This window comes from Gadus macrocephalus, chromosome 3, assembly GCF_031168955.1.
Source record: "Gadus macrocephalus chromosome 3, ASM3116895v1".
Classification (NCBI taxonomy): Eukaryota; Metazoa; Chordata; class Actinopteri; order Gadiformes; family Gadidae; genus Gadus; species Gadus macrocephalus.
Window position 1 is genome coordinate 3,429,608 of NC_082384.1, and position 21,824 is coordinate 3,451,431.

The window sequence follows — 21,824 nt, forward strand, 5'->3', positions numbered from 1 at the left end:
AAATGCCTTTCCACTCGGTTCCACACGGCCAAATTCCTTGTAATGTTGATCGCCATCATCATCATCATCATCATCATCATCATCGTCGTCTGGCTGTGGAATGTTCCTCCGCTTGCAGAGGTTGTGTAGAATGGCACATACAGTGATTACTGTGCTTGCCCTCTCTGGGGTGAGGCGTATTTCGCCGTGGAGGACATGAAACCGACGTTTCATCTGCCCAATTCCTCTCTCCACAACATTTCGTGTATGTTTGTGTGCTCGCAAAGAGCCAATACGATGTGTTTTACGCATAGGACTAAGCGTAATCTGCGTAATCACTTACATTTAACTGTGCTCCCGGTTGTGGATTGAGGTAGGGTGTTTAGAGCCACGTCTTGCATGGATAGTCACTGTCACCCAGCAAGTGACACCCAACTGGTACATCTCAAAAAGCTGCCTCAGACCGCTCACCATTAAAATGCGCGAATCATGGGTAGCTGAAGATCCAGGCCACTTTGCAACAACATCCAGTAGGCTATGTTAAAATTTGCATCAAAAACAACCTGCGTGTTGATGGAATGCACTTTCTTCCTATTGACGAACACGTCCTCGTCTTTTGATGGCGCATTTATTTTTATTTTTTATAAGTTATATATATATTTTTATAACTTTATAACTTTATAACATTTTATTTCGGGACTAATCAGATTATTCCTGTTAGTCGGGGATGTTATTGCATCGCGCATTAACTCCACAATAAGTTGAATACCCTAACATTTCGTCTCGCAGGCATTTTAAGATTCTTTGTGAATAGGTCTTACTGAGTTAGGAGTCCTCTTGAGGACTTTTAAGCTCTCCTAGACTTAGGTGCTACTTTTAGTCCTAAAATACTTTGTGAATTGCTCTTAGTGAAAAAAGTTAGGAGTCCTAAATTTAAGAGAGACACGCCCATTATTTTTAGGAGTTACTCCTAAATTCGCCAGTTAGGACCTACTTTTAGCCCTAAGATCCTTTGTGAATACGGCCCCAGGTCTGCTTTACAGGGAACATTTAGATCATTGCATACATTTTGACAGACAAATCGCATTGAATGGATACATTTCACCAAGTTCTCGTAGTGCTCCGAGGGACTGGGACCACATCGCGTCCAGGACCTGGGGTACTGGGACCACATCATGTCCAGGACCCGGGGGGACCACATCATGTCCAGGACCCAGGCGACCACATCATGAGATGTGACTCATCTCTGGTCTCCTTCATGAAGATAAACCCAACTAATAGTTCAGGAAGTAGGATTAAACAATGTTTTTCCATGATAAACCAAGTAAAAAGTAAACGGGGTGAATATATGTTCTTCAGCGAGGCCAGCCTTGCTACCGGTGCATATAGGGGATGATCACACCAGCAGCCTATGTACTGATGGGCCTATATAGGCCCATCACACAGAGCTAAATCCTCTATACCTGCTGCTGTCTAACCAGTAGGCCCATCACACAGAGCTAAATCCTATATACCTGCTGCTTCCAAACCAGTAGGCCCAGCACACAACGTCCAGCAGCCAGGCTTCACTTTACCTTTGGTACGGTAATGCTATGAATGAAACAGGAATGTAATGTTCATTCCAAATGGTCAAGAGGCATTCTGTAAAACCACCTGGTATCTGATGGTTTACAATCTGCCTTCATACCAGCGATGTCCAGTAGGGGCGATCAGAGGTGTAGCCATCAGGATGCTCGGATCGCTTTACGCCTATGATGTAGCAGTGTGTGATGCAGCAGGCTCAAATGGGTTTTGTTCATTAGTCATCTTCATAGCAGCTTCACATGTGATCAGAAGGAGGCGCTTGACTCGTTGACACCTTAAGCATGATAGAGCTGTTTCTCCAATTGTAAATTTGAGGCACAACAGAAGAAACCAATCTTTCTCTTAAATTACTTTAATTTCTTGTGTACACTAAATGTAAAGTTGACACACGTAAAGTCTCGAAGAAGCCGGGCATGCACGCTGACCTTTGACAGGCTCTTCAAGTCAGAGGATGTTTCCATAGGAAATTCCCCATACATTTACAGTTCATAGTTTTAACTGTACAGTCTAAAGCCACAGTGGACTATGATTACATCCATTTCATCTTTACAATGTGCAAAATCCTCCTGGAGAGACGGGGTGACAGTGGTACGACAAAAATAAAACTAAATATTAAGATCAAACAATAAGCTGCAAACAAAGCAAATGAAAGAAATAAACATAAATGCACTTCATCTTGGACAGTGATACTAACTGAAGCCAAACCATTGGTCCCTTAATTCCCTTGCAGGTCGACTTCTCAGACAGAGATTTGATAGTTTCAGTGGATTTTACCAAAACATTATTCTTTTTCATCAACCGCCAGCACCAAACCACCAACACCCAGACAAAAAACATTAAGATAAAACAATAATCACATGAAGAGTGTTCCTCTCTGCTTGGTCTCAGAAGCAGCCTCCCATGCAGGCCTCTTCATGAGGCAAACGAGGGGAAGGTGACGGACAAAAGGGACAGTCCTAGTCTTACTAGTAGTGTACTAGGAGCCCTGGGTCAACATAATCAAACACTTAAAGGTGACATATTATACCAATAGGTGTGAGCGTGATTAGGCATTACAAGCCGTTTTGAAAATCTGAGTCTTCTGACATCACTAGGGGGCGTTTCCACCTAAATATGTGCTGGATAAATCAGTCTGCCAGCCTACCCAGTGGACTGTAGCAAACATTGCTCATCTATCCAGCACACATCAGACACACCCACTTGTGATGTCAGAAAATGCCAATTTTCAAAATGGCTTGTAACTGCTAATCACACTCACACCTGGTGGTATAATATGTCCCCTTTAAACACAAAGGAAACTTAAAAGATCATAAACACAACAGGCAAATACATTGGACTGGATTTCGCAGGCAGTGTGGTTTCAAGTTTATACAATATATATATATATGTATAGATATTAAATATGCATTTTATTTATACTATACATTTACTTACTTTGATTTTAACCTTTGCAGGTATAATGCCAGCTTGAGTTTCCTTCAAAAAGACACCGATGCACTTCCACTAGACAGCAACATAGGAAATCAAACCTCAAATAATGATCTAAAGGATAAAAACTAACTCCAAAGGGAACTGGGGCTCCGGGATGTACTATGTACATGAGTGATTACGTCCCTATCGCTGACCAATCACAAACATGACTGCCATTGGACCAAATGATATTGATATCTTTAGTTGGGCAACAAGCCCCCAATATAGCTTCCCCCCTCCCCCCCAGGCAAGGAGCCAATCACCTGCTTAAAGTTAAAAATTAATAATAATACGCAAACCCAACATCAATTAAAAAATATGGGGGGGGGGGGGGGTAGGAGCACAATAGAAGTCCAAAATAACCAAAGAAAAACAGACACAAAACCAACAACACACTCATAACAAATGGAAAGCGGGTTGAGTATGATGAGGAGCGCGGCGGTGCAGAGCACAGGAAGGGCCCTCAGTCGGGTGTGGCCCTGGAGCAGCCCAGGGGTGTGAGGGTGGTGGGGAACATCAGGACCTTGGCCTGCATGAAGGACAGGTCGGGCAGGTCGGCCATCACTTTGGCCGCCTCCGCACTCAGGTGCTCCTCCTTCTTGGGCTTCCTGTTGAACCGTAGGAAGATACAAAGAAACACTTAGAGAGAGTCTCTCTCTCTCTCTCTCTCTCTCTCTCTCTCTCTCTCTCTCTCTCTCTCTCTCTCTCTCTCTCTCTCTCTCTCTCTCTCTCTCTCTCTCTCTCTCTCTCTCTCTCTCTCTCTCTCTCTCTCTCTCTCTCTCTCTCTCTCTCTCTCTCTCTCTCTCTCTCTCTCTCTCTCTCTCTCTCTCTCTCTCTCTCTCTCTCTCTCTCTCTCTCTCTCTCTCTCTCTCTCTCTCTCTCTCTCCAATATTATTATAAATTATATCACATCAAAAAAGCGGTAGCTAACGTTAGTTGAATCAAGCAAATAAATAGCTGTTGTTTTTGCTCCAAAAAGCTTGACTTACCTCGAATTTAACATAAGATAGTTCCTGCAAATTAGGGCGGTACGGTATTGACTAAAATGTTTATCACGGTATAATTTGAGGCATAGGCGGTAACGGTATTATATCACGGTATGTTAATTATATCTTCTAATTTCGATATAAATGCCTCTGAAGGGGCAAAATACTGTGGTTAGGCAGCAAAACTGCATAAAAAATATTATAATCTTTTCTCAAGTTACTTCCATCTCTGAAAAACACTAATATTTAATTGTATGGATTTGTTTCTCCACTTGCCGTTTGCAATTTGGCTGAAGTGTGTGCGGGCAGGTAACGCGTACCTGGGATCGAGTGTTTTGACCATCTCTTTAAAGCCCTTTCCATCGACATTTTGAAAGGTATCCATGTCCTTACACAGGTAAACAGTGACAGCGTTTGTTATCTCGTTCCACCGCTGGCATTTTGTCGTAATGACTGGCTTTGGAAAATGCCTGCGGAAGCGATGTCTGAAATGCAGAGACAGCTTCACGCTACCAGCGTCTGTCTCGTGCGGAATGAGAGCTTGTGAAGGGACTATTGCTCAAGCACGCAGGCACCCCCCCCCCCCCTAGAAATACTCTCCGGTTCCGTTCTACGCGATTCAGGTGAATGACCCAATTGACCAAGAAAACGATTATTGTCGCCGAAAAGCGACAAGTTTGCAGGTGTGTTATTATTATTATTATCTGAAGAGCCAGTGATCCCAGGATCCCGTAATCATCAAAGTCAAGGGTCAGCTCGAGGTCCACACATCTCGGAGTTATACTACAAGAGTCTGTGAAGCTCAACTTTCTCTCGGATGCCGCGGTCAAACATCGCGAAGATGGAGCTCCAGACGTCCACACACACACGACGCCCAGACAGATCACCCAGACAGAGCTCAACACGTCCACACCGCCCAGACAGAGCTCCACATGTCCACACACACACACACACACACGGCCCAGACAGAGCTCCACACGTCCACACACACCACCCAGACAGAGCTCCACACATCCAAACACACACCGCTCAGACAGAGCTCCACACGCCTCAGAAAAGGCCCTCAGACATCAAGAAACATCACGAAGCAAAGCCCTCGAGCAGGGGGGAACGTTGACATCTTGTTTTGGGGAGACTGGGAAAAACGTCAAAGTCAAAGCGAACTTTAATATAGGTTTTAACTTAACCCTATTAAAATCCAAAGTGCCAGGTAAACAGGGGAGGCGTGTCATAATAATAATAATAATAATAATAATACATTTAATTTAGAGGCGCCTTTCAAGACACCCAAGGTCACCTTACAGAGCATATAGTCATCATTCAAAACTATGTAAAACAGACTAGGAATAAAAGGAAAACAGAGGTTAAACATGAAGAATAATAATAATTAATAACACTCAAAGACGCCTAAAGTGAAGGGGGGACCTCACTAACCACCACCAATAGCAGCAACCTTCCTCAAGGACCTTACACTGCAACAGATCAATGGCAGCATGCACTCATTCGCAATGATGCCGCCAACACACAGCACGTTATGTCGGTAGTTCCTGCACTGAGCTGATGTTTAAACAATGATGATTTTGTTAAAGGACCAATCACAGCCCTTGCCATCTCCGTTGCGTTGATGGATAGTTAAAATATAATAGATACGCACGTAAGCTACGGAGAGGGGCTACGGAGAGGGCTCTCCGTGTCTACCTACAGCACTTTCACATGCATTTGAAAAGGCACCATCCAGGTGTTACTATCACCGTTGCTGTGAAAAAAACAAACGAGCTGTGCAAACCCATCTCACGACACTATTTCAACAACCCCTGTCGGGGAATTCAGAAATGCAGAGGCCATAACCAAGTTTATTGGTGTTTTCATTGCTGCTGACTCCGGCCATTCCCCTTTAAGGAATGTCAATTATAAGAATTATCCAATAATGTTTCGCAATTCTAGCTTGCATGGCATGCATATGAAGGACAGCCCCCCCCCCCCCCCCTAGAAATACTCTCCGCTTCTACGCGATTCAGGTGAATGACCCAATTGACCAAGAAAACGATTATTGTCGCCGAAAAGCGACAAGTTTGCAGGTGTGTTATTATTATTATTATCTGAAGAGCCAGTGATCCCAGGATCCCGCATTGGTGTTTTCATTGCTGCTGACTACGGCCATTCCCCTTTAACTATGACCGTACCGTATCGCGACTTCAAAACCGAGGTACGTTCCGAACCGTGACTTGTGTACCGTTACGCCCCAACTCAAAAACGGTCAAACCGCAAAGTGTGGATCGATGCACTTTTCGTACTCAAGGGCAGCCATCTTAGCTACGCAGCGGAAGAGGGCGGAGCCAGGCTGAGCCAACGTTGGCGCATTTTCCACCTAGCCTGCATTAATCAAGTCATTTTGTAGTTTTTATAGCTTTTACAGCTTTTTATAGCTACTATGCGTAAAGAGTTCAACGTTCAAAGCGGGATGTTTATTGCGGGAGAGGAGCCCCGGCGGCAGTCTTGATCGAAATTTCTGGTTAGTGCAACATGGAGTATTCGGTTTGGAATGACACTGACATCTGAAAATCAGCGCACTTAATGATTGTGGATGGTGTACTACGTTTAAGTACTCCATGGAAGCATGGATATCAGAAGATATAGAACACAGCAAAGGTCTCCTCCGACAACACTGGTGACCTCTGACCTGGCGGAGGTGCTGGTCTTCTCCATGGTTGACATGAGGCGTGCGAAGGCGTCCACCACGCGGCGGCCAGAACCGGTCGAATCCAGCTTTGCCGTGGTCAACTCGTACAGCTCTGGATCTACACCTGAGATCGGGACAGAGCAGGTGTACAAATGTGTCAAACCCAGACAACCGGAGCGCACGGCCTCTTCCATGCAGACGACAATCAGCAGATGCCCGTCAGACCCGTCATGCACTGAAGGGGACGCCAGGGGACACAAGCACCACAACACATTGTCGTGGGGGGCAGGAGGGTCGTCCCGCCGGCGCCTCCAGCGGGACCTCCAACGAGGAGGGGGACTTCACAAAGAAGCAGGGAGGAAAAAGCAGGGCAGAAAAGCAACAGAAAGAAGCGGGATGCACCGACATGGCTGCCCTTACTGACAGCCCGTGTGGTGCCTGATGTGGGATGGCGGCTCTGTGGAGGAGCCCTGTGTTGGGTCGCTCTGTGTCAGCACATCCTGAACTCAAGGCACCACATAGCAGAAGGACGCCCCATGCTGCTGACCTGGGATAGAGGTGGAGCTGCTTGGGCCCGAGTCCTCAACGGGGCCAAAGAAATCCAGGTTTAACAAAGAGGAGCCTCCGCTCGCTGCATTGGGCCACGCAGGGCCCGGGAGAGACCAGGAAAGACAAACAAGAGAGAGACCAGGAGAGACAGAGAGACAAGAGAGAGGAGCAGCCCTGGTTAACATGGGGGAGGAAGAGAGAGCGAGAGAAACAGCGCGAGGAGCAGCCATGGTTAACATACAGGGGGAAGAAAGAAAGAAAGAAAGAAAGAAAGAAAGAAAGAAAGAAAGAAAGAAAGAAAGAATTCCATGGTTAACATGGGGGAAGAAGAGAGAGAGAGAGAGGGGAAGAAGAGACATGGTTAACATGGGGGAGTGTGCGAGAGAAAGCAAGGGAGCGAGGAGCAGCCATGGTTAACATGGGGGAGGGAGAGACAGACAGAGAGACAGAGCGAGAGAGAAAGAGACAAAGGAGCAGCCATGGTTAACGTGGGGGAGACAGAGACACAGGGGAGAAGCCGACCAGGAGGGGGGGGGACCGGCCAATCAGGAGACACCCTCTGTTCACTTTAAGAAAAAAATATTTCTGTGGTTCGAGCTTTTCAGTTGTTTGTTGTTTTTAGTAAACGTTCTTGATAAATGCTATGACGGGTCATTTTAAATGTCCATCTTTAATTTAGGACCAAGCCCTTTACTATTGTATTCCCTGAGTGGGTGTGGTCTTCATCCCCCATCTATCCCTGTATGCTCTGAGGATGCAGAGGGAGCAGGAGAGGAAGAGGAGGAGGCAGACACTTACCATCCAGGGGGTTTGTAAGGCCACTGCTGCTCCAGTCAAACTGGACAGGTGGGAGGGCCTCCTGCTGGGAGCCGCGTGGACAGGACCGAGAACACAAACACAGAGGTGGGGACTGGTGAGAACATCCTACTGTCTGCTGACTTATGGAGCCTTCTTCCTAGAATAACCGGTTATTTTGGGAGTCATGCCTGGTCCCTGAGAAAGGAAAATAGCCCTGCAAAGCCATATCAAACACACTAGATAGGGGCAGGGAGGCTGCGTTCCCCGACCACTGAACTATCAAGTGAGCAGTGTTCTCCGTGTTGATGAAGAGGGCAGGATGATGCACAACCATCCAAATCTAGTGGAGTCATCTTCCTGCTGAAGGTCTGCTCACAGGTCACACAGGGCTGAAACCAAGGGTGTACCTTTATGGCTCCTTTACACATGACTAGCAGCAGCTAAGCAGTAACTGGGAGGTAAAATCATTTACAGCAGTACGTTGAAGCATGCCCAGACGTTAGGAACACTATCCAGGAGTAGCAGGGCTCTACCTCAGATCGACCTTTCAAGGACAAATGCAGAATGAAGTCCACCTGAAAAGGGCACTGAACAGTAGTGTACATGCTACTAGACATCCCTACCAGCGTACCAGGAGTGGGTCCTGGAAGTGTAAGTGATGAGGTACCTGGGCCGTGTCTGGACAGGGGCTCTTCTCTGTTCCCAGCGGAGGCGCTTGTGCTATGGAGGTGATCATCTCTGCGGCCGAGATGGGTTTCACAGGTTCTTTGGTGGGTTCCAACATGCCCTGCAACACACACACACTCAGCGTCTTGGTAGCTTACATTTAGCCTGTGCTACGCCAAGTAAAAATACTTTGAATTAAAGTTTTGCAAATGATTTTAATTCTCAAATGGGTCACTGGCCTTGTTGAGCAACAGCATCAGGCCTGAATACCATGAGCAGCGGGCTGGGTTTTGTTCTACTGGTCCCAGTGAGGGCTGGGTTCTGTTCTACTGGTCCAGTGAGGGCTGGGTTCTGTTCTACTGGTCCCAGTGAGGGCTGGGTTCTGTTCTACATGGTACTGGTTTGGAGGGTCTAGGTAGGAGCAGCGGTTATGATGCAGAACACTCACCAGGCTGGCAGCATACATGGGGACGATGATGGCCTGCTTCTTCTGGCCTGTGAAGAGCTGATGACGAGAGAGGAGGTTCAGGAGACAACCAGAGCACTAATGAACTGAAGTTATATTTCTAGAAGCAACACAAAAGCCAATCGACTATAGTATTTAAAAGGTCAGACGGCCGGTCCTTGCTTTCCAAATAATGCAACCTCTACGTTGCAATATTCACCAACCGGTTAGCAATATAAAGATGAAAGGAAGGCCATGATGAATGAAAGCTTAATTTGAAGGCATTGTGTAATGGCCGGTTCAGACTACACGATTCTCAGACATTCCTCTACGATTTAACATGTCACACTATACGATCACAGAGCCAGGAAATCGGGCCTTGTCTCGTCGTAAGACACTACAAGATTTGAGGGTGCGATGCTCTCTACTTTGTATCATTCACGTTTGCAAGATATTTGGAAAATCTAGGATTTAGAACCAACATAAATGCTTTTTACATTTTTGTCATAAAGGTTCCAGTAGTTTTTATATCTGCTCAATGCGGCAATTCCTCACAGTAGATGCGTTGCGCGTGACATGAACTATACAAAGTAGACGCAGCAACAAGGTAGCCTAGCAACAAAGCGTCAACAATGGATCCCGAGTACCTAGCACTAGGCATTATGCTGGCGGTCCTTTGCACAGAGACGGTTTATGATAGGTTATGATAGCTATTGGCACGTCAACGGCTGATGGCTCCAAACTTACCGGGTACGTCAAGGGTGTCGGCTATTTCTCGCCAGGCTGTATCCCTTTTCACCCTATCGTGAAAGTCCTTTGAGGACACGTCGAAAATGCAGGGACATTGCTGCCACATTTCCACCAAAGTTGTCTCCATTATATTGCTCCATTTTCTATCGTTTACTTTATTAGCATTCTTCTTGTTATTGTTTGCATTCATTATTGCAGTAGTTACTCCTACTCAGCGTAGTGCAGTGAAGTCAGTTGGTAAACACTGCGCGTGAGCTCCAGCTGTTCGCGGGCTTCCCTCACGCAACTGGGGGCGTGGTTCCCTCATGTCAACAATGTATACGTCATGCGATTCCCCAAAAAATTCTGACATGACAAACTTTTCGTCGTGGGGTTTTCGAACGTCGCAGACGAAAACATCGCAGATCGCAAGCATGTCAGATTACAAGACCTCGTCTCGTCGCCGACCTGTCAAAATCGTGTACGATTCGCAAATTTGTCTGCGACGACTCTTCTTGTTATTGTTTGCATTCATTATTGCAGTAGTTACTCCTACTCAGCGTAGTGCAGTGAAGTCAGTTGGTAAACACTGCGCGTGAGCTCCAGCTGTTCGCGGGCTTCCCTCACGCAACTGGGGGCGTGGTTCCCTCATGTCAACAATGTATACGTCATGCGATTCCCCAAAAAATTCTGACATGACAAACTTTTCGTCGTGGGGTTTTCGAACGTCGCAGACGAAAACATCGCAGATCGCAAGCATGTCAGATTACAAGACCTCGTCTCGTCGCCGACCTGTCAAAATCGTGTACGATTCGCAAATTTGTCTGCGACGAAAGAAACTGGGCAAAATCGGGCTGAAATCGTGTAGTCTGAACCGGCCATAAGACAATGATGCCATAACATAGCAGGGCCTGGGTGAGCTCAGGGGCCACCAAGTGGAGGAACAGGTCCTGGCTGAGCTCAGGGGCCACCAGGTGGAGGACCAGGGCCTGGCTGAGCTCGGGGGCCACCAGGTGGAGAACCACGGCCTGGCTGAACTCAGGGGCCACCAGGTGGGTCGTGTGGGTCTCCATCAGGAGGACCAGGGGCCACCAGGTCCTCATCAGCGCTCTGGGTCGAGAACGGTTTGAATGCGAGCCGACTCTCGAGCCGCTACTCACGATGTTCCGGGTGTCAATGCCCAGGGAGCAGAGCAGCGTCTTGTTGCTATGGGAACCTCCCCACTGGTGCCTGAGCCCGAACGCCTCGTGGATGTCCAGCAGCTGCCTCCACACGTTGGCCCGCAGCGCTCTACATCGGAGCACACACACAACACAGATCAATGGGTTGTTTTGTATAGACCTGGTTTAAAGAGGATTTAACGGTGGACTCAAGTACAAAGATCTTTTATTCCCAGGAACTATTTTTCAAGGGACTAAAAGGTTCCTAGCTTCTGGGGAGAGTTCCTGCGGTGGACACGCAGCTGTAATGAGTACAGGTTACAGGTTGTCCTGAGAGCCAATCACCAACACCATCATCCAGGAAAACCAGTCTTTTTGTTTAAAGGAATGTTGTTTGGCTCATCTTGGCAATGTGCTCCACTTGCATGTCTCCCTTTCCTCGTCTCTTCAGATGCTTTCACACTTCAAAAGTCCAAGAGCGACAGTTGTTCATATTTATTGATGGCCAAGACATCACATTAACGTTCTGTTTCACCAAATCCAGTGGGTTTTCCAATATAATCTAAATACTAAACCTTTCATGTGTGGCACAAAAACCTGTAGCTAGATTCAATGAGTCAGAATAAAGCTGACATGTCATAACTCTCTGCCGAGGGGTACACCTAGGATACAGGTGGGGACGTGACTGACCCGTTGGGTGGTGTGGTCCTGGGCCCTTTTCCTGGCCCCTGGGGGGCGCCCCCCGGCTCCTCCGTGGGCTCCAGAAGACACTTCAGAGGGGGCACCTTCTCCTCCACCTCGGTGACGGGGTTCCCTGGGAAGCTCTGCTGAAACAGCCTCTCCACATGACCTGAGAGCGCCACCTGCTGCCAGGAGGACATGCTTTTACAATCAGCACCACCCGTCGGCAGCCAATTTATGTACACATTATACATTTCTATGAAGGTATTATTGTAGCAAAAGTCTTTAGCTGTCTTTAACTGTTACATATTTGTAAACTAAAGTCACAAATATGTAACAGTTAATAAGTTGTCAATATTTATTTTGCATGTGTACACTTAAGTCACAAATGAGTAACAGCAAATTTGAAGTCGTAAATATTTTTTCTACCAGTGTAAACACAAAATAGGGACTACAAGTTCACAAGCCCTTTGTTACGGGTGCACAAATCCTAATCTGTGCATCACAACTTCAAAGAGTCACACACTTTTGCTACAATCATTTCAGCGCAGTTGGTGCACAACACATTCATACACCAGTGTTTCATAATCTGAGAACATGCACAAAAATTGTGCATTCCGAAACCCAAATCTGAACTAATGCATCAGAAGTTGCACATCTGCGTAATATTTCCTCCGATTTGAAATTATATAGGTCGCTATGTTCAATGAGCATTTTAATAACCGAGCACAAGTCCATCGATAACACTGCTCAAATCTGCTGCTACAGCTCAGCTGCTCAGCTGTTGATTTTCTTGCAGATACTTTTGGAACACGTCTATGTCATGGACCTATTAAAGAAAGGACAGCGGATTAAAAAAAGGCGCCCATTCATTCCTATGAAAACTGCTCAATGGCGAAGGGCAACATCAAGGAGAGATTTTCTTCCGTATCATGGGAGCCAGCCACGCCCTAGTGCATGACGTGCCGGATGCAGAAATTGTGAAGCATTGTTAGCATTGTAGCATCATAAGCGAGATGTCTGTCTGCACATCCCTCGGCGACTTTAAGTGATAAAAAACCATCAACGTCATTCATGTTGTAAAAGGAAAAACCTCGAAATGAGAAGTTAACGAAGGCCACCGAGCCCTCTCGGATACCGAGCCGAAACATTTGTTTCACTACGACTCCTTGCAGCTGCCCACCCCTCCTTCTCCAGCAATAAATAAATAAATAAAACAGCTTATAAAACGCTTGAGGTGGCGTTTTGAAGGAAAAAACGTACAATTTATTATTACATGGTATAAAGATAATTATGAGCCTTTGATTGATATCCAGACATTTTTTGCGGAGACACATTCCTGTTCCCCACTTGTATAGAGTGGTGGAGTCACGCCCCTTCCGGTAGAGACCATGGGACCTATGAGATCGTAAAATATGAATGGGTTTCAATGAAGAGAAGTTAAGATTTGATAATGTTAGGTTTTGTGCGAGGCCGCTTTGTGAACTACAGCTCTTCGCTGCTTTCGACGCGAATGATATACGTCACCACCCGCACTTGGAACTCCGGTGCAGACATGGCGATCTCCCTGCTCCACTTCACCGCTTTTTTCCAAGGGGAGGATAACAGCATCGAAGGAGGTGAAAAACATTATAAGTCGGGGCATGTGGAGAGTTACAGTTATGCCGATGGGGAGATTGTCGATCTTGTCCACACCAGTCGCAGGGAGCGTGACGTCACATACGAGACATGTAGTCCTTTCTCATTGTGTTTTCTCTACAGCCTTTAACTGAACAATTGCACAATAAACAGTCAAACTCTTGACATGAATGATCATTTAAATCTTCAAACAACATGTGTAATCCGGGGCATATAAAGACTGGGACCAGAAGATAATTACCTACGCTCCATTGAAACCCATTCACATTTTACGATTTCATAGGTCCCATGGGGTCTACCGGAAGGGGCGTGACATCGCCACTCTATAGAGTGGCGAAGTCACGCCCTTCCGGCATTAACCAATGAAAGTCGCCGGCAGGGGGTGCATTTTTCAAACTATACTTGGACCATCCAAGCAGACCAATAAAATACATTGAAGGACACTTGCTGCATGTTAATGCAATAATTTGGTGGGAATTTAGTTGAACCAAGTAATTTAATTTGACATAATGCAAGATACCCAGCTTCGTCGTGTAGGATGCCCTCTTGTCTACTTTCAAGACACCAGAAAGTAAGAGTTTGCTTGGAGTGTAATTGCTGCAATTTTTTCCCGCCCACGGACACTCTGCGTCATACGAATACGAATCACATTTGCTACACTTGTACCACAGACACGTTACAAAAGTATCCGCAAGAAAAACAGCCGAGACTCTTTGAAGCAGATTCGAGCAGTTGTATCGATGGACTTGTGGTCGCTCATTAAAATGCTCATTGAACATAGCGATTTAAACTTAGCACAAAAAGTTAGGAAATTTGTGTTTGGTAGATTATTTCTCTGGGGTAACAATGCTTTTTGGCAATAAATCTTATACTGTTGGAAAGCCTGTTTAGTTCCCTTTCAAATGGTGCCCCATTTGTAAGGAACATGCATTTGTGGGATGTGCAGCAGCGCTGAGTATGTGGGTTACGCCCTTGAAAAATTTGCCAAATCTTTTCTGCCATTGCCAAACAGGTTATTTTGCTGTTGCTATCGACACTTGTTTTGAACTTCTGGTACCCCCAGGTGCTGCCAATCAGGTGCCTGATTGGCACCTGTGAGCATGGGCCCTACTACTGTAAATACAGCTACAGTCAGTAAGTGTCTGCTCCAAGAATTGGCATGCCGCGTTTGACTGATCGTGATAGGGCTCTTGCGATAGGTCAATTTCAAGCTGGTGTTTTGCAAAACCAAGTTGCGGCATTATTTTGACTGAGCCCTATTACCCTCTCCAAAATGAAGGCCAAGTTCCATATAACGGGGGATGTCAAAGACAGGATGCGAAGTGGCCTGTCTTTTAAGACGACACCCCAAGAAGACCCTTACATCACCCCGTCAGCACTTAGGTGCCGTAGGCTGTCTTCTACAGATTCGCAGTCAAGGTTTGCAGGACGATATGACCGACGGCTCTCTGCTCAGACAATCCGGAACAGACTACACGCAGCCAATCTCCGGTCTCATAGGGCTGCCAGGAGTCCTGCCATGACTGTCCTTCCCCGTCAGGCCCGTTGGCGCTGGTGTCGGCAACACGTGCACTGGAACCTGAACATGTGGAGGAACGTTATGTTCAGTGATGAGTCCAGATTCTGCTTACGGCAGTTGGATCGTAGGGTCAAAGTATGGAGGAGACGCGGAGAACGCTATGCTGATTGTTGCACCGATAGAATAACATATTTTGGTGGAGGCAGTGTGATGGTGTGGGGCAGCATCTCCCACACTGGAAAAACAAGGCTTGTCATCATTGGAGGAAATCTCCATGATGAGATTCTGCAACCAGTGGAAATCCCATATCTCCACCGTCTGGGACTGAACTTTATCCTCCAAGATGACAACGCTCGCCCCCACAGGGCGGGGTTTATCAGAGACTACCTCCAGAATGTGGGAGTGGAGAGGATGGAATGGCCTGCTAGCAGTCCTGACCTCAAGCCCATTGAACACTTGTGGGATCAGCTTGGGTGTGCTGTTCGAGCCAGAGTGACCAACACAACCATGTTGGCTGACTAGCGACAAATGCTGGTTGAAGAATGGGATGCCATCCCACAGCAGTGTGCGACAAGGCTGGTGACCAGCATGAGGAGGAGGTGCCAGGCTGTTGTGGCTGTGTATGGTTCTTCCACACGCTACTGAGGCTCCCGTTTGTGAAATGAATAAATAGTCAAATTGCCATTATGTCTTGAATCTTCAAACTTCAATCATCCAATCCACCAAACACCAAACGTGTCAATGGCAGAATAAGCTGTTTGGCATTGGCAGAGAAGATTTGTCAAAATTTTCATGGCCGCAACCCACATACTCAGCTCTGCTGCTCATCCCACAAGTGCATGTTCCTAACAAATGGGGCACCATTCGAAAGGGAATTATAGTGTTTCGAACGGCATAAGATTTATTGCCAAAAAGCATTGTTACCACAGAGAAATAATCAACCTAACACAAATGTCCTTACTTTTTGTTTATATAATTTAATTTTTGAGGAAATATTTCACAGATGTGCAACTTCTGATGCATTAGTTCACATTTCGGTTTACGAATGCAGTATTTTTGTGCATGTTCTTAGATTATGAAACACGGGTGTATGAATGTAGCCTGGCTAACGCCAGACCTCATCTCAATCTACATTGAGATGAGGTCTTGGAACCACACATTCATTTTTCTCGTATTTGAGGCGTGGTTTACGATTGCCCGGAGCCGTTTATTGGGCGCTACGAATGTCTATCATACGAGTCTGTACGTAGCTCATAGCCAATCAAAGCCTGTTCGTAGCAGGGCAAAGACATCCTTCTTGGTAATGAAAGAGTTTAACGCCGAAAGTTGCTATTTTTTCAAAATAAACTTGTGTGTCGCAATTGCGTCGTCATCGTCTTGCCGTCCCTCCCCGTTCTGTGATTGGTTCCCTATCTCAGGCAAGAATCGGATCCATGGAATCCAGGCTGCCTAGCAGCTCAAAATGAAATCGCGTGCAAGGCAGCATGGCACCAGGCTAGTATGAATGTGTTTTGCACCAACTGCGCTGGAGTGATTGAGGCAAAAGTGTCAAGTGCATGACTCTTTGAAGTTGTGATGCACAGAATAGGTTTTGTGCACCTGTAACAAAGGACTTTTAACTCGTAGCCCCTATTGTGTTTACAAATAAAATAAAATAAACTTTTGCTACTTTAATACCTTCAACCATTTCATTGCATCAGACTTTTGTATGGCCCACTAATGGATGACGATGCAGAGGAGTGAGGATCAGTGTGATCAAACTGCTGGAATGGTTTGTGATGTCATCTTGCACAGAAGTCAATCAGACCGCAATAATATTACCCCTTTTTAATGCTGTCCCCGTGTTTGATTACTCAGCCGAAGCTGATAATTTAGGGAATGTTGTGCGATAACGTTGAACCACACCTTGTCTAGAGTCCCTATGAGAGGGCATCAAAGACCTCAGAATAGGTCAGGAATTAACCCAAAAACAATGGAGAGAGGGAACTCCATCCTTGACGTGGAAAGGATCTATGGGCCCATGAGGATAAACTGTTTGTAGCGGAGTGGCTGTCTTGGAATGTGTGCAGCTATCGTATCTGCTGGGGCAGAAACAAGCTGGCAAGGTCACACTGGCAGGAAGGCGGATCCCTGAGATCAGATTACAGAGCCTAGCGTGCTCCGCTCCTGCAGTCTAAACATGCGCCCCCTCAGTGCTGAAAGGAAAGGGAACCGGGGCTACATTTCACACCGTGAATGAATAACACGGCAGCAAAGGGCTTGCCCGCACCTCAGGAAGGTATGACTAGAACTCCAAAAGAGGGGTGAGAACATGCCAGCACAGAGGGAGGACTTGGTGAATGAAACAAAGACATCTCTGCTCACTGTTTGAACGATTGTTATCTAATCACATGTTGAACGACGCTAGCTGTAAACGCAATACTCTGGTCAATTCTTTCAAACGATAATGATCCAACCAAATCAAACTGAAAAGATCTTGGATTCTACAGTCCACCCTCTACAACCCTTATCACTCAGAAACCGAGTCCGCTGCCTGGCTCAGTTGCTGCAGACTGACCGAAGGGCATGTTTAAAGGACTCCTGTTTCCGTGACGCGGGTTTTCCGTGAAGAGGGTTTCAGTGACTCGCTGCTGCTGCCGCCCCAACCACCATCTTGGCCATTTCTCTGTATGATGATAATGACCCAATCACCCATCTTTAGTTAGTCAATGAGCAGGCCTGGGTGGGGTACCTCTTCTCAGACCCATATTGTTAGTGTTCTCACAGCAGGTGTTCCACAGCGAATAAGACTTCAATTTGTGCAGTTTGACCAATTCTTCAGAATCCTTTTACTGGAACAGTTGGGAACAGTTTTTTATCATCTACATTTTATGAATAGTAGTATCCATTCTTTATGTTGGACATTGTATTCAATACCCCCCCCCCCCCTCCCCCTCAATTAAAGGCTGGCACCAAGCAGGCATCCTGCATCAGTAGAGGTGTGAAGGGCCACTCTTAGTACATGTTTTTGTATAGTCTATGAGATCTGCCCTCAGGGACTTGTAAAGTAACCTCAACCCAAGGACTGTCATATGCTTATCAAGGGCCCCTACTAGCGCTACTTACAGAGTGGACCTCTGTCCTGCTGTTTGGGTGGTCTGAGGTTGGGGGAGGGGCTTCGGGTGTGGACCACTCCTCCTGTACCTCTGGAGTAGAGCCCTGCTCTCCATCAAATGCCGCCCACGAGTCCTCGTCTGCCGGCCCTGCCTCCTCGCTGAAGGCGCTCCAGCCCGCACCCGCTTGCGGCGCCACGTCCACCGCGACCGAGCTGAAATTCCCGAAGCTGTCGCTGCCTGGGAACTCAGTGAGCTGGCCTCTGTCCTTGTCATCGTTGCTGTTGTAGTTGCTGTCCTCAAGAGGAAGAGACTCCTCCCCTTCCTCCTGCTCCTCCTCTGTTCCCGCAGGTTCAAACCTTTGGGTGTTAAAATCCCCAAAGTCCTCGTCTTCTTGGTCCCCTGGGACCTGCTGGTCTGCGGTCGACTGGGTGCTGGGCAGGCCGTGCTCCACCTGGACATCTAACTGGTCAAAATGAGCAAAGTCTTGATCACTGAAGCCATCACCGCCGTCAAAACCCCTAAAACCCACGTCCTGGTCTTCTGGCGTCGGGCTGTGATGGTTGGGCGCAGCAGAGTCCTCCTGGGGTAGGGCAGAGGGCCCCAAGCCTGTAGTGCTGGGGTCCCCACACAGCTCTGGGGGGTCCAGGTCCAACGAGGTCCGAGTCTCTGTCCCTTTTCCAGTGGCCTCCTCCACTGACCGTTCAGTTGTTTTTTCCTTGCCGGTCCTTTCTTGAGGAGTGCAGTCTTCGCCACTGCCCGCTGTCTCTTCAGCCCTGTCATCACAAAACCCGTTCAGAGCCAGCATTTCTGTCGTAGTGCAGAATGTATTTAAGTGCTCAGGAAGGCAGTCCGGTTGTTTTGATTTGGTATCTGAGAGACCGCTCTGCTGCTGGCTTGACGGTACGTCTGGGAGCTCACAAGAGGATACGGATTCTGAGCCATCCAGTCCAACTCTGTGTGCTTCCTCCATGTCCCCCTCTAAAGTGATTCCCTGGTCTATGTTAGAGTAGACTGGGCTGGGACCCTCCCGGAGTGAGCAACCCCCGAACGGGCTGTGTGAAACCTCTGCTGTGTGTGCAGTCGGACTGTCGCTGGCTCCAACATCTGCGAAAGCAGCAAAGTCTGCAAATTCGTCATCCCGGCTTTCAGGCGGGACAGCTTCCGTGTCCTCTGGGGAGGCTCCGGTTCTACAGCTGTTGACAGAATTTTGCAGTGAAGGAATTCCCTGAACATCGAGCATCTTAAACCCGTTTGTTAAAACCTCCGGGCCTTCGCCGTTGCAATCCACAGGGAGCTGACCGCACGAGAGAGCCTTTTTAGTTTCTCCCACCGTCCTTTCCGAAGGGCAACTGCTGTGGCGGCCACCAGACAAGACCACGTTGGCCTTGGCCTGGTCCCCTTCCTGGGTGTGGGGAGCGGTGCTCGGGTGGCCTGCCACACGCCCGTTATTTAGGAGTTCAGGCGGGGAGGTAGCATTGAGCGCCTGGACCTGGTTGAACGTGGTGGGTGTGTCAAACTCTGTGAGGCTGACACTGTGGGGGACGCTGGAGAAGCCATCAAAGTCTCCAAAGTCATCTTCCTCTTCACCATCCTCCAGCGGGGGAGGAGAGGAGGAGTACATCCGAATCACATCTGGCTCCATGATTCTCAACAGTTACTCCAGGATATTCCTGTAGGGAAACAGAAGATCATCAGATCTGTATTCTGAGGTGATCGGATCCATGCAAACATGTATTATGGGAATATTAACTAGACACAGAAAAGTACTATGGTGCTACTACAGCAAAGGAAACTTATAGGTATGATGCTAAACAATCATGCATAATAACTACATATTATATGGAAACAACCTCAAACAAACGACCTGGGAATGTCTCTTCTTTTAGGAAGCCGAAACTTCCACCCATTCAGGTGTTCAACAAGTTAATACAACTTGGACAATTTCAATATTCTTGAGCAAACAGATACATAAAGTTCAGTTTGAAATGCATTTCAATTAGTCACATCTCGGCATGAATCCCGAGTCTACCATGACATGAAGAATATGAAGGTTCAGAAGAACCAGCATCACTCCAGGTATGTTACTATAGAGACAGGTGGCTGGGGTCTGTAACGTGGAGGTCCTCTGGACAAGCGATGTATACGGTAATGATTCCTAAATCGGATTAGCTCAATATACATCAGCATCTATATAGACATCTACATGGATATACAAGTCCTGACCGAGTTGGAGTGGAAACACTGGCAGACTAACCGGCTAGAGGCGAAGCTAGCTCGGCTCTACACCAAACCTGTTTGACGTATGGCCCCAAACCCTTTTTATACAAACGACAGAGATTTGAACCATAATGCAGGTAAGACATAAAACCCTGTGCTCTCCAACCCGAGTGGAGACCCTCTGATGACGGAGCCTGGTGGGTGTCAACAGTCCATCACTGTCATCAGGAACTCCGGTTCACCCGCTAGCACACAGCAGGTGGACGTGTGGAGAACACACTTTTTGTCCGTGAAGACACTACGGTACGAACAGGCTCAGCGAGGAGACAACTTTAGTGGCTATCTGCGTAGCTAGCAGCGACATGCTACCTGGTGGAGCTAGTGGAGCTAGCGGAGCTTCCGGTTAGAGAGGAGCCGCGGGAGCTGACCGTGGGAGCGGGGCGGTGAGGTCCATGTCCCGGTCCACCGACGGACTCCCGTTGGATTAAAGTCACCGATCAGGATGGAAACTATGAAAGACCACTGAGGTGGAGTCGGCCAGCTGAAGATAACACTATAGGACCCGAGTCACCTGAACTCGCCCGACGAATACCCAGAATGCATTGCTTTGACATGACATCGGCAGGTTCCGGGAATCCTCGGTACGGTACGTTTCTTCTTCTTCTTCTTTCGTGTTTATTTATTTGGCGATTGGCAAACCAATATAGTGCATTACCGCCACCTACTGTTTGGTTTAGAGCTTCGAACAAAAGTAAATAAACAAAATCATATAAATAGAAAACAGCAGATTAAATTATAATCTGTCAAATAAAAATGCTTTTAGATAAGTCATTACATGTTTCCATGCTGGTGGTCTCAGTGTGGAAAATGAGAGTAAACCCTCTAAGGTCAAGCTTGTTTGACCCAAAGCTTTAACATTTTTCAACAGCTCCCTTCTCTCCAAATTGTACGCTTCACATTGTAGTAAAACATGCTCCACTGTTTCTCTTCCATCACATTTTGGGCAGACCCCTGTTTCATGTTTGCCTATGATGTTCATACTGTGGTTAAGACATGTGTGCCCTATGCGTGGTCTTGTGATGATAACCTCACATCTTCTGTTCCAGTCTCCTTGTTACGACCTGCCTCTGAATTCTATGCAGGAACCGACCCTAATTTTCCCTATCCCATTGTTCTTGCCACACCTTGTTGAGTTGCAACCCGGTATCACGCGATTTCGTGCTCATGCGCACAAACGTTAATCTATTGAATCGTGTTCCAGAGCACGATAGTCAGTCGTGCTACACAGAACAAAAGTAAACCAATGCATTCTGAATGGGAGTGTTCTCAGACAATTAACGTGCTCCACAAAACGCTACGAGAGAGAGAGAGAAAGAGAGAGAGGGAGGGACAGAGAGAGAGAGCGAGAGAGAGGCTTCAGAAAGGATGTGCGCAGATAGTACAGTGCACCCTAGTTATGTTTATGCCAAAACCACAAATGCTATATATATATATATATATATATATATTGCCTAATTATATATATTGCCTATATATATATATAGGCTATATATATAATTAGGCTATAATAATATTATTTTGCGTGCAATGAGACAATCTATAGCCAAATTGTCAAAGATGCCCGAGAA

At 46.9% G+C, this 21,824-nt stretch overlaps 1 protein-coding gene and 1 long non-coding RNA gene across 9 annotated transcripts; one reads left to right on the plus strand and one right to left on the minus strand.

Moving 5' to 3' along the window:
• Positions 1 to 1,901: 1,901 nt before the first annotated feature.
• Positions 1,902 to 20,805, minus strand: aftpha (aftiphilin a). Of its 8 annotated transcripts, none has more exons than XM_060046108.1 (10): positions 20,566 to 20,795; positions 18,068 to 19,649; positions 11,737 to 11,909; positions 11,047 to 11,176; positions 9,161 to 9,217; positions 8,714 to 8,833; positions 8,047 to 8,110; positions 7,247 to 7,330; positions 6,700 to 6,823; positions 1,902 to 3,641 (listed from the first exon to the last, which is right to left on the minus strand). In XM_060046108.1, the coding sequence occupies exons 2-10, from the start codon at positions 19,619 to 19,621 to the stop codon at positions 3,497 to 3,499; spliced, it is 2,451 nt and encodes an 816-aa protein (XP_059902091.1). In that variant the 5' UTR covers positions 19,622 to 19,649; positions 20,566 to 20,795; the 3' UTR covers positions 1,902 to 3,496. The 8 variants fall into 8 exon arrangements, with proteins under 8 accessions (XP_059902091.1, XP_059902089.1, XP_059902086.1 ...); XM_060046106.1 differs by having other exon boundaries at positions 11,737 to 11,912; XM_060046103.1 differs by having other exon boundaries at positions 11,737 to 11,912; positions 17,990 to 19,649; positions 20,625 to 20,794.
• On the plus strand, positions 9,671 to 10,383 carry LOC132453373 (uncharacterized). The gene is made up of 2 exons (XR_009524673.1): positions 9,671 to 9,800; positions 9,940 to 10,383. It is a non-coding gene; the product is annotated as an uncharacterized LOC132453373 (long non-coding RNA).
• Positions 20,806 to 21,824: the final 1,019 nt, after the last annotated feature.